This window comes from Equus quagga, chromosome 7 (assembly GCF_021613505.1).
Source record: "Equus quagga isolate Etosha38 chromosome 7, UCLA_HA_Equagga_1.0, whole genome shotgun sequence".
NCBI classification, from domain to species: domain Eukaryota; kingdom Metazoa; phylum Chordata; class Mammalia; order Perissodactyla; family Equidae; genus Equus; species Equus quagga.
The window spans coordinates 103320649-103337148 of record NC_060273.1 but is presented as its reverse complement, the minus strand read 5'-3'; the positions used below and the strand labels follow the sequence as shown (position 1 = coordinate 103337148).

General features: G+C 34.0%; 1 protein-coding gene across 1 annotated transcript in view; it reads left to right on the top strand.

The window, feature by feature from the left end:
• The window catches only part of MAN2A1 (mannosidase alpha class 2A member 1), a 169354-nt gene that overhangs the window by 89025 nt on the left and 63829 nt on the right, over positions 1–16500 (top strand). Inside the window, exons 10-12 of the mRNA XM_046666313.1 lie at positions 2697–2879; positions 6955–7063; positions 8349–8416. Coding sequence (XP_046522269.1) covers positions 2697–2879; positions 6955–7063; positions 8349–8416 — 360 coding nt within the window. The remainder of the gene's footprint in view (positions 1–2696; positions 2880–6954; positions 7064–8348; positions 8417–16500) is intronic.

Here is a 16500-nt window from a genome sequence, read left to right as displayed (position 1 = left end):
GTTGTTATTCAAGCAGGCTGAATTGTTGGAAACAGGGGCAAGGGTCAAAAGGAGCAAACAGGGCCTCTCAGCAGCCAAAGCGTGGGCCTCAAAGTACATGCTCTAAAGCTAAACTAATGTGGGAGAACTTTAGAGGCTCCATCTCAGTTCTTATTTATTTATTTGAAACACATTTTTATAAGCATGCTTTTCTACTTAAAGAATAAAATTTGAAAGAGCTGAGAACTGATGGGGGCAGAGTGCTTGGTTGAAAAAGTAAACTGACATGGATAAGACAGAAAAGTCAATAGAAGACATAAAAACAGGCTAAACTGGCATTATCCAGTAGAGCTTTCAATCACTGTCCAATAGAACTTTCTGCAGTGATAGAAATATTCTATTTCTATTTCTACACTGTGTTATATGATAGCCACTGGCCGCATGTAATATTGAGACCTTGAAATGTGACGAGTGCGACTAAGGAACTGAACTCTTAATTTCATTTAATTTTAATTAATTTAACTGTAAATAGCCATGTGTGGCTAGCAGCTATCACGGTGGAGAGTACAGTTCTAAGTAACAGAGTGTGATTGCTTTTTGTTTTAGGGACTCCTGAGGCCTTTTCCAAGAGTGTGTAGCCTGGGAGAGTAATTTCTTTTCATTATGAATTTATTTTCAATTCAGTTCAAATCATGAATTCTTGATGATTAATTTTCATGATGATTACTTTTCATGGTGAATCTCGGTATTAAAAATAAGTTGTGGGGCTGGCCTGATGGCGTAGTGATTAAGTTCATGTGCTCCGTTTTGGCATCTCAGAGTTTGTGGGTTCGGATCCCAGACGTGGACTTAGACACTGCTCATCAATCCACACTGTGGCAGTGTCCCACATACAAAATAGAGGAAGATTGGCACAGATGTTAGCAACAATCTTCCTAACCAAAAAAAAAAGTTGTACTTACCCTTTTCTGTGTACCAGTGGAAATTGAGTACATTTCAGAAATCCTTTTGATAAAAATCATGAATTTCTTCAAGAGTTGGACTTTGATATAGTAGGATGTGTTCTTATTTTTACTGTTGTGCTGTTATCATCTTTTCAAAAGCCTAACCTTTGACTGGTTTTTTTGGGGGATATTCACAAATATGCCAAATAAACACATAGTATTGTATTTATAATAAAATGGTATTTATATATTATAGAGTTTTATGCATTCTTACCTAATAGAATGTTAATTAATTATCTATTAACATTATTCTAAAGTGTCACTAATAAAAACAGAGCAAGTACTAAATACTGTAGAGATTCTTTCGGACCACTGCATGACTTTTAAGTTTCAGGTATTTTTTAGTGGCAGAGCTGAATGTTGGTTCAGTGTTACTTTATTCAACTTATTTAAGGTGAAATAGTTACTGCTGGTAATAAATTTTGAAAATTCGACTGCTTTAAAATAAACCAACAAAACACCATATAATAATTATCAATTTCAAAATGTAATCAATTTATTTGAACATAAGTTTATTGTCTCAGAATAGTGATATTTCATCCTAATGCCCGTTTGTAAAAAATATGGATAAAATAGAAAAGTATAAAGAAGAAAATATTCTTAAAATTCACTTTTCTACATTTTGAGGTATTTAGGTGTATGAGCACTCTTTTCAAAACTAGGATATTTGCTATGGATGTATGTGAACAAATACACACAATTTCCGTAATTCAAATTTAGCAGTTCTCATGCCATGAATTTCGGAAGGGTTAGAATTTAAAGGTGGAGATTATTTAGTATTTAATTATTTCAGCAATTTAAGGAATTCTGTTTTTTTCTTATAAATACACTTTGAATTTCTCCTTTTTCCTGATATCTAGATACATTTTCAAGCTGCTTTGATTTTCTCCCTGTTGTCCTTAACATGTTTGGCATAAAGAACCTTCTTTTATTTTTTATTCCGTGAAGCCTTTTCTTTTTTTAAAGAACTTTTTTAGAAACCTATCTTGAAGCATATCCTCTGATGAAAAAAGGTGAAAATCATAAACCCCTTATTCTTGTTCAAAAGCTATTCTTAGACTAAAGTGTTTTTTCTCTGCTTTAAAATAAATGAGAAAAGACAGCATATGTTTTATCATCTTTCAGTTTATGTTGTTAAATTCTCTATAATTGTCTGTTATCATTCAGTACCTAGACTAACCCTTGTCACACAGCCAGGGGGCCATCATTTTTTGCTTCTCCTTTACATTTAGTCTACTCATGTGACCATGCATTTTCTGCCACCTCTCCTCTTAAAAGTACATGTATGAGAGTAAATGGCTTTCTGGTGATGTCCATGGTATATGTCTGCACTGCTTTTGGAGAGAAGAAAGGACAGAAACATTTGTCTAGTTCTTACTACTGTGTTGAGGTATTTTTTCACTGGGTTATACATAAGTAAACCCATCTTACTTGCCAGTAGGTACTGGCTTCCTTCTAGGACCATCTCGAACAAGGGCCCCTTATATCAGCATAGATGTGATGTTCTTTGATGATGAAGAATTTAGATATATTAGATGGATACCGTGGTGGTTTTATAGAAATGTTTGTTATCAATATCTTTCTTATAAATTGTTTGTACTGAAATTGTGGATTTTTTTAAAAACCAAATTTGAAAATGTATCAATGTCAATATTTTAAATAGTAAACGAAAATATCTTGAAATAAAAATTAATAACTGTTTTATGCAATTAGGGCTGCTGAAATTCTTTACTATTTCGCCCTGCAACAAGCTCAGAAATACAAGATAAGTAAATTTCTTTCATCATCCTATTATATGGCGCTGACAGAAGCCAGAAGGAATTTGGGACTGTTTCAACATCATGATGCTATCACAGGAACCGCAAAGGATTGGGTGGTTGTGGATTATGGTACCAGGTAATATAATTATTGAAAAGTGATCTTAAAACAACATCTTTTTAAATTTCAAGTTGTAAGCTTGTATCTTTTGATGAAGTTGTTAATGTATATCAGACCACATTAGTAATGATATCTCTCATAAATTTTGCTGTAGAAAAACACCACCAATGTTCAAAGCGTTTTTCAAGAAATCTGTTGACAAAGTACTAGCTGTCTCAACTTTTTATTGCAGTGCATTTCTGCAAGTGGAGTAGTAAAACATTATTATAGAACTGATCCTATTTTCTCTTAAGTACAGTGTGGTAATTGGGATTGCCTTCTTGACTAAGGATTTGGTATCAAATAAATCATGGTTATAATCCAGGGAGCTAAAGAGCCCTACTTCATTGTATAGCAGTTTAATTTCATCTTATTTCATAGCCAGTTGTTCTTGGATACCTGTTTTTTTTTTTTTAGAGGGACATTGACAAAAAAGGATTAGTGTAGAAGCAGAGCCAGGAAGTAGAACCTAGGAACGTTGTCATACATGGATAATATGAGAAATTAGGATGAGAAGGGATGGCCTGCGTATGATATCAAAGCCATCTTCAGCTCTTTGAAGACTTGTCAGATGAATGAAAGGGCAGAAGCTCAGTTATTTTCGGATTGCAGAATTGGGAACAATGAGTACAGGTTTTGGCTCAGAATAGCAGAGGACTTTGAAAATAGTGCTTCCCCATAATAGAGAAGCTTACACTTTGCCATAGTGGGACTTCCATGTCATGCCAGAGTTCAGGTTACCATTCATTAGGATCAGTGCAAAGAAGATTCCTACAGTGGGGAAGGAGTTTTGACTGTTCTTTTACTATAGTTTAGATTATTGTTTCTTCCATATTTTTCTCCCTAAGAACAATGGTGTGCTTTGACAGTATTTTAGAATTATTAAAAATATGCTCTGGTTTTCTTATAGATTTAAAAATGAATCTCTTTTTATAAATATTTTCTTCTGAAAAGTGTACACAGCACGTAAAGTCAACATTAAAAAATTGATTCGCAACTGATATTACCAGTTGTAATAAGTGTTAATTAAATTTTTAGTTACAATATTTTGACTGCCTTTCTAGAAATTAGGGAAAAAATATTCTTGAGGTTTCATTAACTGACCTGAGTCCTTAAAAAATATATTCAAGGTAGTATCTTGAATATCTTCCAAATATTCTTGTGGCAAATGTATTTGACATCCATCTGTTGAAATTGAGCTGGACTTAAAGTGGAAAACACTCATTGAATGATAATGATGTTGGTATTTCTCCCACAGAAAGCATTTTTGAAAGTAATAGCTCCGTTTTTTCTTCTCACTTGCTCCTGTCTTCTTAGTTTATTGAGAGTTTAAAGTGAGGCTGCTTAGAATCAGAGCAGAGCAGAGCTCCTAAGAGAAAATACAAAAGTCATTCTCCTACACTGCCTACTTGCTCTCCCTCTCTGGCTGCCATATTGAAGGAGATTTGGATACAGGTCATTGAATTTTTGCTACAGAACGTTTTCTGTCTCATAATCTTTCCAGAAGGCCTGTCATTAATTTCTACAGATGTTTGTATTCCTTTTAGCTTGTAAAAACATCCCTGTACAAAATTGCATCTTAGAGAAAAAAGACAATAATTCTCAAATTGTACTGGACATTTGTAAATTTGCTTTGTGAGCACTTCACACTTCATTGAAAAGTAATAAACAATTATCAAGTCATTAGCATAGACATTTTAAGTAGGAAATTTCAAAACGCAAGTTAGAGAATTATAAACAGAGGCAGTTAGCATTGGGTGTTCTCTTTTCTTGGACTATTGACTACTGTTTATTCAGATGTTGGCATAAATGTCCCTGTGTACAAGTGTATGAATTAGGGGTTGCATTTGGTTGCTAGTATCAGTGACCCAAAACAGGATAAATCCTATCCTGCTTATTTTTATGCCATATGGAAGAAGTCTGCAGGCCACTGGTTCAGATATGACAGCTTCACAATGCCATCAGCACTCCAGGCCCTTCTAGCTTTCTCTTTCCATCTAAGGGTGACTCTTAGAGTCATGCTCTCAACAGTAGATTGAATGTTTGTGTAATTATAAACTGAAGAGTGGGAATGCATCATGCCATATTTGGAAATTCTAATCATAGCAGAAAAAAATGAATTAGACTGGGACAGTGTTTGTAATGGATGTTCAGCTTAAAAGTGGATAACGGGGCTGTGTGGATGAGAATAAGATCAGTTACAGAAAGATTTAGAATTTTGCCAGTTCTAATTAACTTTTAATTAAGGTAGGTAGGAGAAAAATTAACAAAGGGTGAGTGTGAGGGTCCCAACATGTAGATCCAACTATTGAATGACAAACGTAATGACATCTTGAAACAGCAGCAATGGTAACAAACTAGAAGATTCTGATTCCTAAGTGATCTTCCCTGAACTGTTCCATAATAACAGGATAAGGACATGTTAGGAAATTAGAGGCTCTGAGAAATCTCACATTGATGAAATGTTGAAACATTTAAAATTTTGTTTTACCCAGTATTTCCCAAACGCACTTACTGTGTTTAGTTTAGTTTTAAACAAAACAGCTTTCTATATCTTGAGATAGCTTTTGGGGAATGCTGTGCTAGTCTTTCATGTTCATCTCATTAGTAGACTGCATGTGTGCCTTTGGGGTGTGAACATTGATTCGTGCATTCGCTCAGTTTAATTAGGACTCTTTAATACACTATAATACATATAAGGTTTTAGCTGTTGGAGAGCATGACTTTTATTCTGTAGGTTCAGAAGACCTAATACAGATAGCAATGTAGATAATAAAAATAAACTTAGATTGAGGGATTTGTTTCCATAACTGGATTGTATTCATTCCTATGGTCTTTTAGTCTGATGAGAACACTAGTTATTATCTAGGGAAACATTTGAATAGACTGAGAAATTTAGCTGGAGGATGACCTGAATTCAAGTTCATAAGATTTTAACTCTATGTTTATAGATTTACTATGTCAGTTTATTTAATTAATAATTTATTGATCATGATCATATACATCTTTGAAGATAATGCTCTGCAAAAACAAGTGATTTCTAATTCTTTTACTAATTTTTTGTTGTTGCATGCCAACCAAAATGTTTTTAATGCACAAATCCAAAATTGCTTTCTGTGTTGGGGAAAATAATATAGTCACTCTGTAAACATAGTAGTTTCAGTCTGGTGGTTGATTGAAAACATGGTTAGCAATGTTTGTCTACAAATTTCTCCAATATGAGTTTACTTAGGGATGCCTTCCTGCTCTATAAAGCTTTAAAGAAACAAGATTGAGCTTGAAGAAAACTTTAAGCAAATTCTTTTCGCATGCGTAGTGCTTCAGCAATAGCTGATAATGTACCAAGATTATATCCGCGAATTGATCTTGAATCACTTGATTCATAAACATCCCTTTGGTTCCTCAGACATAAAAATACAATTTGAATACAGTTAACAGTTTCAATGACCAAGAAAAGTAGCAAGGACAGACGATTTCCTTATCCAGACCTGTGAAAAACTTTCGTTTTTCTTATTCTTTTCAACAAGAAAATGAAATTAAATTCAATGAAATATCTATTTGAATTCTTGGGAATTTGAATTCTTTGAAGTGTTTATACTGATTGAATTTTCTTGTGAACAAGCTGATCTCATGTCTTCTGTTGTTGTTTCAATGCTTGTTAAAGACTTTTCTAAAGTAAAGTATCAAATCTTTACTTTTTGGTGGAATGCCTTAAAGCTAACAAAGTGATTATGCTGGACATTCTTAGTATTTGGAATAATATTCAGAGAAAGTATAAATAGTTTGAATAAGTTTATGTGTTTCAGGTGTGTCCAGAAAGTTTTCTGTTTTAAATGAATCCTTATCAATGATATCTTCTGATAAACCACTTTTTTCTAAGTACTTAGTTATGGGCAAAAAAAAAAAAAGTCAATTCATTATAGATTCATTATAGGTTTCACTTAGAATACAGGACGAAGGTAATGGTGGTTTCAGCATTATTACAGAAACTAAGAATATTGTGTACAGATGTTTGAATTACTTCTCAGTCTAGTAAAATTTTTGTTTTTCACAGACTCTTTCATTCATTCATTAATTTGAGGAAGATAATTGGGAATTCTGCACTACTACTTATTTTGAAGGACAAATACTCATATGACTCTACTGATACCGTCCTAGAAATGGTTAGTTGATATCTTCTATATTCATCATAAAAATGTGATTCTTTTGTTCTTGGATTGGAAAAGGGGATGATAAGCTTAATGAACAGAAACATTGAAATATAGTTATTTCTTTATATATTATTTGAAAGAATTTGTATCCGTTTATATAAATTACTTGTGTGTTCTTCTTTCCTCTTAAGTGTATCTGTTTGATTTATAGTGTGTCTTTTGTTCTGACTAAATCTAAGCATGAAAAATAAAACACTGAATTTATTTCAAGGTATGTGGAATGTAGAAGCTTTTAGAACACTAGATGATATTGTAAGGTAACTGGACATTATACTTAGTTATTTTGCTTGGCTTTAATGAGAAGCCCCTTGATATTTGAACTTCTGTAAATTCTTAATGTATTCTTGCTAACCTTCAGTTTGAATGATTCTAAATTGCTTTCTGTTTTCAGGATGAGTCCATGCTGTGGGCGGTGCTGAGATACGTGTAACAGTAGGGCAGTGATGGAGGAGTTAGGAGATTAGCTGTTAGCTCAACCTCTGCACCTGATTGGGTGCGCCTTGAAACAGTGGCTTCACATCTCTGAGCCCTCATTCATTTATCTGTAAAATGGGACGATAATATCTCCATGGCTTATGTCGCTAATAGGATCAGATGAGGTAGTAGAGCAGACTGCTCTGTAAGGAAGAACACTCTGTTCTGCAGCAAGAAAGAACAGTTGAAAAAAATGGTTGATTACCATCCTCTTCACACTTCCACTTGGCAACTCAGATATTTTAAAATTGTAATTTACTTATCATTAGAATCTATTGTGAATGATAGGCTTTGAAATTTTACATGTAATTTGAATTTACACATCTGGAGTCAGAGATACAGCTTCAATATTTCCATAGACTGCTGCTTATAATCAGACTATGATTATACATTTTCATATTAAAGTAAAAAATACAATAAATGGACATACATTTCTTAAGGATATGAAACATCATATAAAAGTAAAATAGTAAAACTTTTTGCAGAATTATCTCTAGAACCCTGGTTTATTTGGTTCATAATAGGAACTACCCATTATGGACTCTAGTCCCTGTAGCGTATCTGCACTTGGAGTGTAAATACATGTATTCACATGCACACACACAAGAATTATCTATTTTGAACTTTGATGGACTTTATATAGCTGGAAAAAGGATTTTTTTTCCTATGGTGCCCTTTTCATGATTTTTGCAAGGTATTATTATGTAAATAATTTTGAAACTAGTTTTAAAAGTAAATTAATAATTTTTGTTATTTTTTATAGGATTTAACACAAAAATCACAAAGTTCTTTGCCACGAAAAAATGTAATAAAGCTGAGTGCGGAGCCAAGGTAAATACATGATTTCTCATAAACTTTTACCACTTTTCTGCCTTGACTTTTTTGATTTTTATGATTTTATTCTGTAACCAGCATATATTTTGAGGCAGTATTTCATTTAATCAATTTATTAATTTAAAACATTTTTCTGAAGAAATGAATTTTCTCTCATGAGTGTGTCATGTTCAGTGCTAATAGCTAACACAGGCCTTGGTACACTGATGGCCGAATAAACTATTATAACAATATTACTTACAGATATTTGATGTGAGATGGTAAATATGTAACTTTATGATAAAAATTGCCTTATATTTATAATATTGATTACTTTCAGAGTACATTTTTTCTTGATTAACTTTTTGTTTACTTGCTTTCATTAATCCCTGATCCTAAATTTTTAAATGAAGGAAGGAACTTAATTATTGTCAGAAGATAAGTGCTTTTACTGTAAATTATTTACTAGATAGCTGTCATTGTGCTGGTTGACCTGCCTTATTTTAGCACTATTGATTTATGTTAAGGTAAATGAGAAAAGTGTTCAGTTGACCTAAAAATGGGACATTTAATTGGTGGCTGTCTCAGATTTGCAAAGAAATGTTTTATGTTTTTATTGGCAATTATTTAACCAAGTTACCTGTTTTTAACGATCAAATATCAGTCAGTTAGTATCCAGTGTACTCCCAGATACGCAGTGTATTTTTTTAATATAACTTTTTACTGTCTAAATTGAGAAATTTCATATCATCTCTTCCAAATTGCAGGATAAAAGAATAATTGTAAGGAGTAATTTGTGGTTTTAACTAGGTGTATTTTATTAAAATTATTTTAAAATAAGTGGAATTAAAGTATTACAGAAAATGTACAGTTGCTAGTAAAGTTAAGATTTCAAGCCTTAGCTGACTAAGTTTCTTCGGTAAGTACAGACTTAAAACGTATACAGCTCATACTTTAGAGCAAGAAAAGTATTTTTTAGCAATAGTGAAGTATCACTAAAGTAATAGCAAAGAAATTCTACGTCTCTTTCTTTTGGCCAAAAAAGAAGGGATTAACTTGAAAAGAAAGTTTTTAAAGTCTTGCTGAAGTCAAAGGCTTTCATATTGCCAAGCCGTAACTAGGATGAAAGAATAATGATACTGCAATCACCAAATGTTTTCTTTGTCTTAAAATAAGTGACGTTTCAATGCATTTGGGGTTATATGGCTGTTTCTTAAATATCATGTCCATCATAGACTGCAGGGTTATTTGGCTTTTTCTTAAATATCGTGTCCCTCGTAGACTGTGGTGTTAGTAAATCTGTTTGGCTTTAGGCATAATCCTCCTATCTTTTACCTTTTTTTTTACCTTTTTCTATTTTGGTGGGGGGAAGATCTTTGTTTTTGCTGACTGTATGAATGGCTTATGCTTGCTACAAGTAATTCATGTCCCATGCCTACCCCAAAATAGTCTTCCTGTGGGTGTATCTTAGGGTGGGTGAGGTGCAGAGGGGATGGGGCCATGATGGGTCAGAGGAAGAGATGTGCCCTGTGGTTTCTCTTCCTCCTACTGTCCTTACCTTAGTCAGCAGTAAGTGATAATTTAGCCTTCCTTATACTGGAGGAAGAAAGTTAGGAGATATAGTTGTATTCATTAAGGAGAAATATATTTTGAGCTTTAAATTAAGTCATTTTAATTATAGATAAACATAAATAGTCTATTTTAAATAGGCTATTAGTAAAATGATCGCTTTTTGATATTTCCTTTTAACAGTTTGTATTTAAATAGTGTTTTTCATCTTAATATTATTTCTTCACAGTTCCTTTTTACCAAATATCAGTGCTACCATTTCCACAGTTAGGTGAATTGGGAATACATATGATTGTCAGATTCTTATTTTTACCTTTACGATCCGTTTTGTACTTTAGAGCCTCATGAATAGAACTACTTATATTTTTGGTTTTAAGATCTATATTTTATCTGTTAGCTACAAATTATCTGAGTCACTGATCTCTCAGTAAAACCAGGGGAGGATGGAGGAATGATGGTGGCCTTTAAAATGGAAGAATTCATTGATAGTTTTATTTAGCAGATACTGAGCTGTCTGCAATTCTCAGTCTTTAAATTGAAAGTTTCGGAGATGTGGCTGAGATTCTTTCTCGTGTTCTTCATGGGTCTTCTATGATACTCTAAGGCTTAGCATTATTTTGATTAGTTATAAGTGTAATTCTTATTTGAGCAACAAATTATTAATCTAAATAAAACATGCATTCTCAGTGTGGGAGATATCCTCCCCAGGAGGGTAAAAATTGGTTCTTGGGGCGGGTCAAAAAAACTTACTCTTTTTAATATATAAAACACAGATACATACTAGTACATAACAGACATACATTTCATGTGTAGTATTAAAATTCTGTGGAGGAATGATGAGGAAAAAATGTCTAAAAGGAGTCTTTAAGGAGTTTCTAATGTAAAAAGGGTTGAGAAACACTGATCTAAACCTATACAATTTAAATAGTAAATGTAAATGAATTTGATCATGCTGTTAATAATGTTAATTATTGTTAGAACCTAACAGTTTAGTTTGTGAGTATTTAAAAAGTAGTCTGTAATCTGCTGACAGTGAAGTAGTACATGTCGATGTTCCTAATTTAGTTCACAACGTTATGCGAGCTGTGTAGTGTATGCATTCATAGTCTTTATACAGAAGTGGGTACACTTAAGAGTTAAAAGTTAGGGTACCCTGAACAAGTCATAAATTTTCTAGCCTTAAATAATCCTTAAACGATGTTTCTGTTTCTCTCCGCGTTCATAATTGCCTAAGGAAAGTGATTGTAAAGAAAGTTAATGCAGAGACTTAGAGGATGAGGAGCTTTTAGGACACCCAGGCTGCAAAGTGAAAGGCAGACAAGCAGAGATTTCAGTCTTCTTTCAGTGTTCCGTCTGTGCAGAGTGGGCATAAATGTTGCCATAGCACAGGCCAGGAAGCCACGTGGTTTGACAAGGTGTAAAGGAACTTGTTTATAAGGTGGAGAATTCTGAATGCCAAGTATATCATCAAAATTACATTGAGATAGCTTCTATAATTCTGAAAATTTAATCTTTCAAGTAGAAACGTTTTTAGTTTGAGAGTAATTTATTCAAACGGCTATTGCAAATTTACCCTTCAGTGCTTATAATTTTTAGCAAGGTGTTTATTGGTAAGGAGTCCTACATCTCTTTTGGCTGGAAAAAGAAGGGATTAATTTGAAAAGAAACCATTAACTGTGGAGACACAAAGAAAGTCAGTGTCTTCTGGGCTTGGGTTACTTCAGAATATCAGCTGGATATAAAAAGTACTTAATTCCAGAAAAGACACTTGATACCCCCATTGCCATGTACTTGTTGAATGGTTCTCTGTGGGTGGCCTCCCAACACCACTAAAGTAATTTCCTCTGGTTTTCTCTATAGGTGCTTTTCTTTTGGATCCCAGTCTTGATTAATAGCATCATTCTCTTTTTAGTTGTCTAGGTGCTGAAACCCCAGAACCACTTTGACTTCTGCCTTTTCTTATTCCTTAAGTTTCATCAAGTGGAGTCTTTTGGATTTTGCCTTTCTCATCTCTAACATCAATCATCTCCTCTTTTCCTATTACTTTCTGGTTTTGAGCCATCCTTTATGTTTTGCTTGAACTACTGCAATGGCTTCTTGCCCTTTTATCTTCAATTTCACTGTGCCCCTAATTTATTCATGTAGTTATCAGAGGAATCTATCCAAAGCAGAACTCTGAGAAAGTTACCTGGGTGGAAGCAGCAGGACTTCTTAGGACCTAGCCTCAGAAGTTCTAGAAGGTCATTTCCACTACATTCTGTTAATCAGGCAAGTCACTAAGGTCAGCCAAGATTCAAGGGGAGAGGGATTATTCTCTCTTGCTTGATGTGAGGAGCATGTGCTGGAAGCAAAGGGAATGAAGGCAGTCATCTCTGGAGACTGTCTACCATAGTTCACCTACTGGCTACCACAATTCACATACCTTTCATGTCCAAAATGTTCCACCCTCCCCCCAAGATGCCCACAGTCTCATCGCATTATGATATTGGCTCCAAATTTTCATCTAAATCACTTCCAATATGGTTCACTCGTATGGCTGGGAATTGGTATTGGCTTATTTCTGCCAGTAGAATTATTTGAAGTTAGTCCTGCTAGATTGTAAACTCCTTGAGGGTAGGAACTATTTCTTTCATTTATTTCCCCCACCATGCTTGTGGTATTATATTCAACATAGTGAGAATTCAATAAAGATTTGTTGAAATACATTTAATTATTGGTTGAAGAGAATATTAAACTTCACACACTAGATATACATAAAACAGTTCACATTCTATGTGAAAATGTGGTGTCTTGGTATATATTTTCCCAAAATACTTCTTTCATCTAATATTTGAAAATTTGATGCCAGAGGGCTTCCTAATACACTAAATACTACTACAAGTAAAAATAAATTAAACAGTAATTCAATAAAGCTTAGAATTTGCTCAGCATTTGAGCAACTGCTCATTTGAGATTTTAGTTTCATGCAATGAGGCTTGAAAAGTTTTAGGTTTCATCTCAGCATCATCTCGTTCTTATACAATTAAGTTTGTTGAGATTGCATTCTTGGGGGGCTCTTCAGAATAAATGAGTTCAAAAGATATTCCCAAATACCTGAATGAGTTGGCCTTATCAGATCAGTTTTGTACGTTAGACGTTTTGTTGTTGGTGTTGACATAGATTTGCCTCATTCTACATTTTTTATTTTTACTATTGTTATCAGAAACAGTTCTTTCTGGGAATAATTATCTATTAGTGTATTGGGATTCAAGGCTTTAGATCATTTTTTTGTTGGTCATCATGTCATCAACATATTTTTATACCAAATCAAAATGTACGTAAGAAGGTATCTGTAGCTCTACCAGTTGTTTAAACATAAGTTTTAAATGAAGAAACCAAGCTCACAGGCTTCTTTTTATTGTTTGGAAATGAAATTTCTAGGAAAACAGAGTTCTAACCACTCAGATTCTGGCAGTATTTTTTATTGTAATCTAAGCTTGGTAGAAGTGTTTGTAGCTCAAGAACTGAATTGAGATTCCACGACTTGAGCCAAGGTGGTTCAAGTCTGAGAAACTGGAGTCTGATGAGAGGGCTGTCAATGTCAAGATGGAGCTTGCCTTGTGCTTGGCTGTTTTTCTTTGAGAGAGATGGCGAAGTGTTAGCAGTGATGATTGGTGTAAGAACTGTGCTTGTTGCTCATGGATTGTATGGTTTAAGCTCAAATCTTGTCATGTACTGGAAAAACTAGTATAGAAATGTCTTCATATTGGTTAGCGAAAAAATAAAGGTACAAAGTCAGGAAGCTTGAGACTTTCCCTTCTTGAAAATGCTGGCTCACATCTTAAAATTATCCCAAGGGAATTCGAGGTAATAAGAGAATACATGATTTGACTGGGATTTGATATTCTTGGCCCTCCCCAGATTCTATTATTTGAGAGCAGCTGAAATGTCCTTTCCTTTTAAAGCTACATTAGAACTTTTCTTTTAATGGGAAAATTCTTAACTGGCGGCACTAGAGACTCTTAAAAATAAAAAACTGAACTATTCTAGTTTTAGTATAGGTCTATCTGGGTATTAATAGCATAGTGTGTTTATGAATTAATACTCATTACTAGACTTGAAGGATGAGTTCCTAAACTCATCTCTGAGATGCTTTTCTGTTGAAGTATTAGTTGCTTTTGAAAGGTGTTTCTGTATTTTCATCTACATTCCATCTGAGTTATACTGTGTTATCTTTGACTTTTTCAAGATATAGATTGACCCGTTCTCTGATTAACCGGAAGCATGTTTCAGCATATCTGTAATCTGGGACATTTTTAGAAAGGATGTTTTACCCAAAAGACTAAGTAGAATATAGTACATTATTTAAATAACGAAAAGTTTCTTAGGGAACTGAAGATACTTTCAGTATGATACATTAGTTAATTTTATGTTAAAACTTCTTTGCCTAGTGGTTGGAACTGGTTTTAGAGTAATCATTGTCTGGGTAGCAACATAAAATAATCTTATCTGGTGTTTGCCATTCTAAATCAGTCATTCATAGGCTTCCATTTTGCCTAATTTTTCAGAGAAATATAATGGCTTTGGGGGAGGGAATAGGAGGAAAGACTCCACCTTCCCACAATATTCTCCTTACTCTTGACATTTCTATTTATTTTATATCAGGAATTATGAGTATTAATTCCTGAAATACTGTTGCAACCTCACATTGACTTTCATGAAATAACACCTATATATTAAAAATAAGTTGACACTTCTATTTTATGTGATGGCTGACTAGGAACCCTGAGCCTGACTCTCAATTTCCTATTAAAACTCATGAAAACATAGAAAATGATGAACAATCAGAGGAATACCAAAACCTTGGTCTTATAGCCTATTGCCACAATCTGAGATATCCACAAACTATAAAGCTGATTGACTGGACTGAGAAATGCAATTATTCACCAGCCAATGATAAACAGAAATAAAAGCAACATGCAGGTCTCTAAAGCAAGTATGGAGATTGATTCCTTTTCCTTTTCATAATGTCTACCCCTAAGGTTTTGAAATTCTTCTACTTTACCAAGTAGAAAAGTGGGCTCACATTTTAATACAGGTAGCGTGCTGTTTTTTAAGATTGCTAATGAAATAGGTAACTATTCTTTTCTTTTCATCCTCTCTGTCTAAGAATTCTGTTAATCAGTCTCCACTTAATTGGCGAACTGGATCAACTGATATTCTCCATTCCTTTTCTGTGCCTGTGGTACCCTGATCTTGTCACTAACAGGCTGCTAGCTATGGAGAATGGCATACTTCTCTCCCTCCAGTATTTCAGTTGAGTTGTGTGATTATCATGAATCAATTATTTATTCCCATATGAGTTATTCTTGGTATTTTTCTCTCATAATTTGATTTTCATTAAACTGATGAATTATGCAAAAAAGATTTTTTTTTATATGAAGTTGAGTGCTTTGGAAATTTTCAACAAAGGTGAATCACTGATAAATATTGGCAAGATGTCTACAAAAGATTTGGGAAGAAATCATAAAGATGTAGAAGCAGTTTGTATTCAGATTGCTTAATATTTTTTTAAGTGTTGAACTTCTTGGTCTAGTTTAGAGAAACCTAAGCTAAACACTATAGATGATTTATCACATGTATTGTTACGCAGAAAATATGACATAGGACTCCAATTAGTGGTCCCATAGTCAAAGCAGAAGCTTTGCTTTTACATTAGTAGATTAGTAAATGATACATATTTGTATGTTTTATGGTAAAGTATTAAGAATAAATAAATATATATGTATTTCTTAAAGATGTCCTACTTTAGCTTTTACTTTCAAGTCAACTTTAACTCTTTCAGTTAACAGGTCTATTGCCAGCCTTAATCACACTGATAAGAGGGCTTCCACTGTGTCTGTATTTTACAACTAATTTGGAGACTGAATCTGCCAGACATAAAATAGGCAGGGACAAATGGGGAACTGATGGTAGAGCCTTCATCAGGGGAAGTGTCTGCTCTAGGAAATTGCTGTTGATGGTGGCATGGGCCAGAAGAATGCCACGATCTTCTTTGTTGTAGAAAGAAACTCTGTTCATTTTGAGCACCAGAGCTGGTATAGAACACTACAGGCACAGCCACCTTGGACGGCAACCTTTTGGGAACTTGCAGTCAGGCTACATCAGTGCATGTGAACTTATTTTCCACTCTTTTCTCCATCACTGCATCTTCTTTACATCCTTCAGGCATTATTAACAAACTGGTTATTTTATTTACCTTTTGTTTTCCATCTCCTTTGCTGAAATGTTAGCTCTATGAGGACAGGGAACTTGTGTGCTTTTGCACCCTCTGGCAAATACCTGGCACATTATAGATGATCAACACATACTTGTCAAATAAACTAACTAGCTAAGAGAGGGACTTCAACCAATACCAAAATAAAGACCAAGGGTACCTTTGGCACACACAGGGTCTGGGTGGGTGTCTACTTCTATGAGGGTAAGTTAGTGAAAAGTTATCGTAGGACACCTATGAGAAACCTCCAGAGAACAACAAAAAATAAGGATAACAC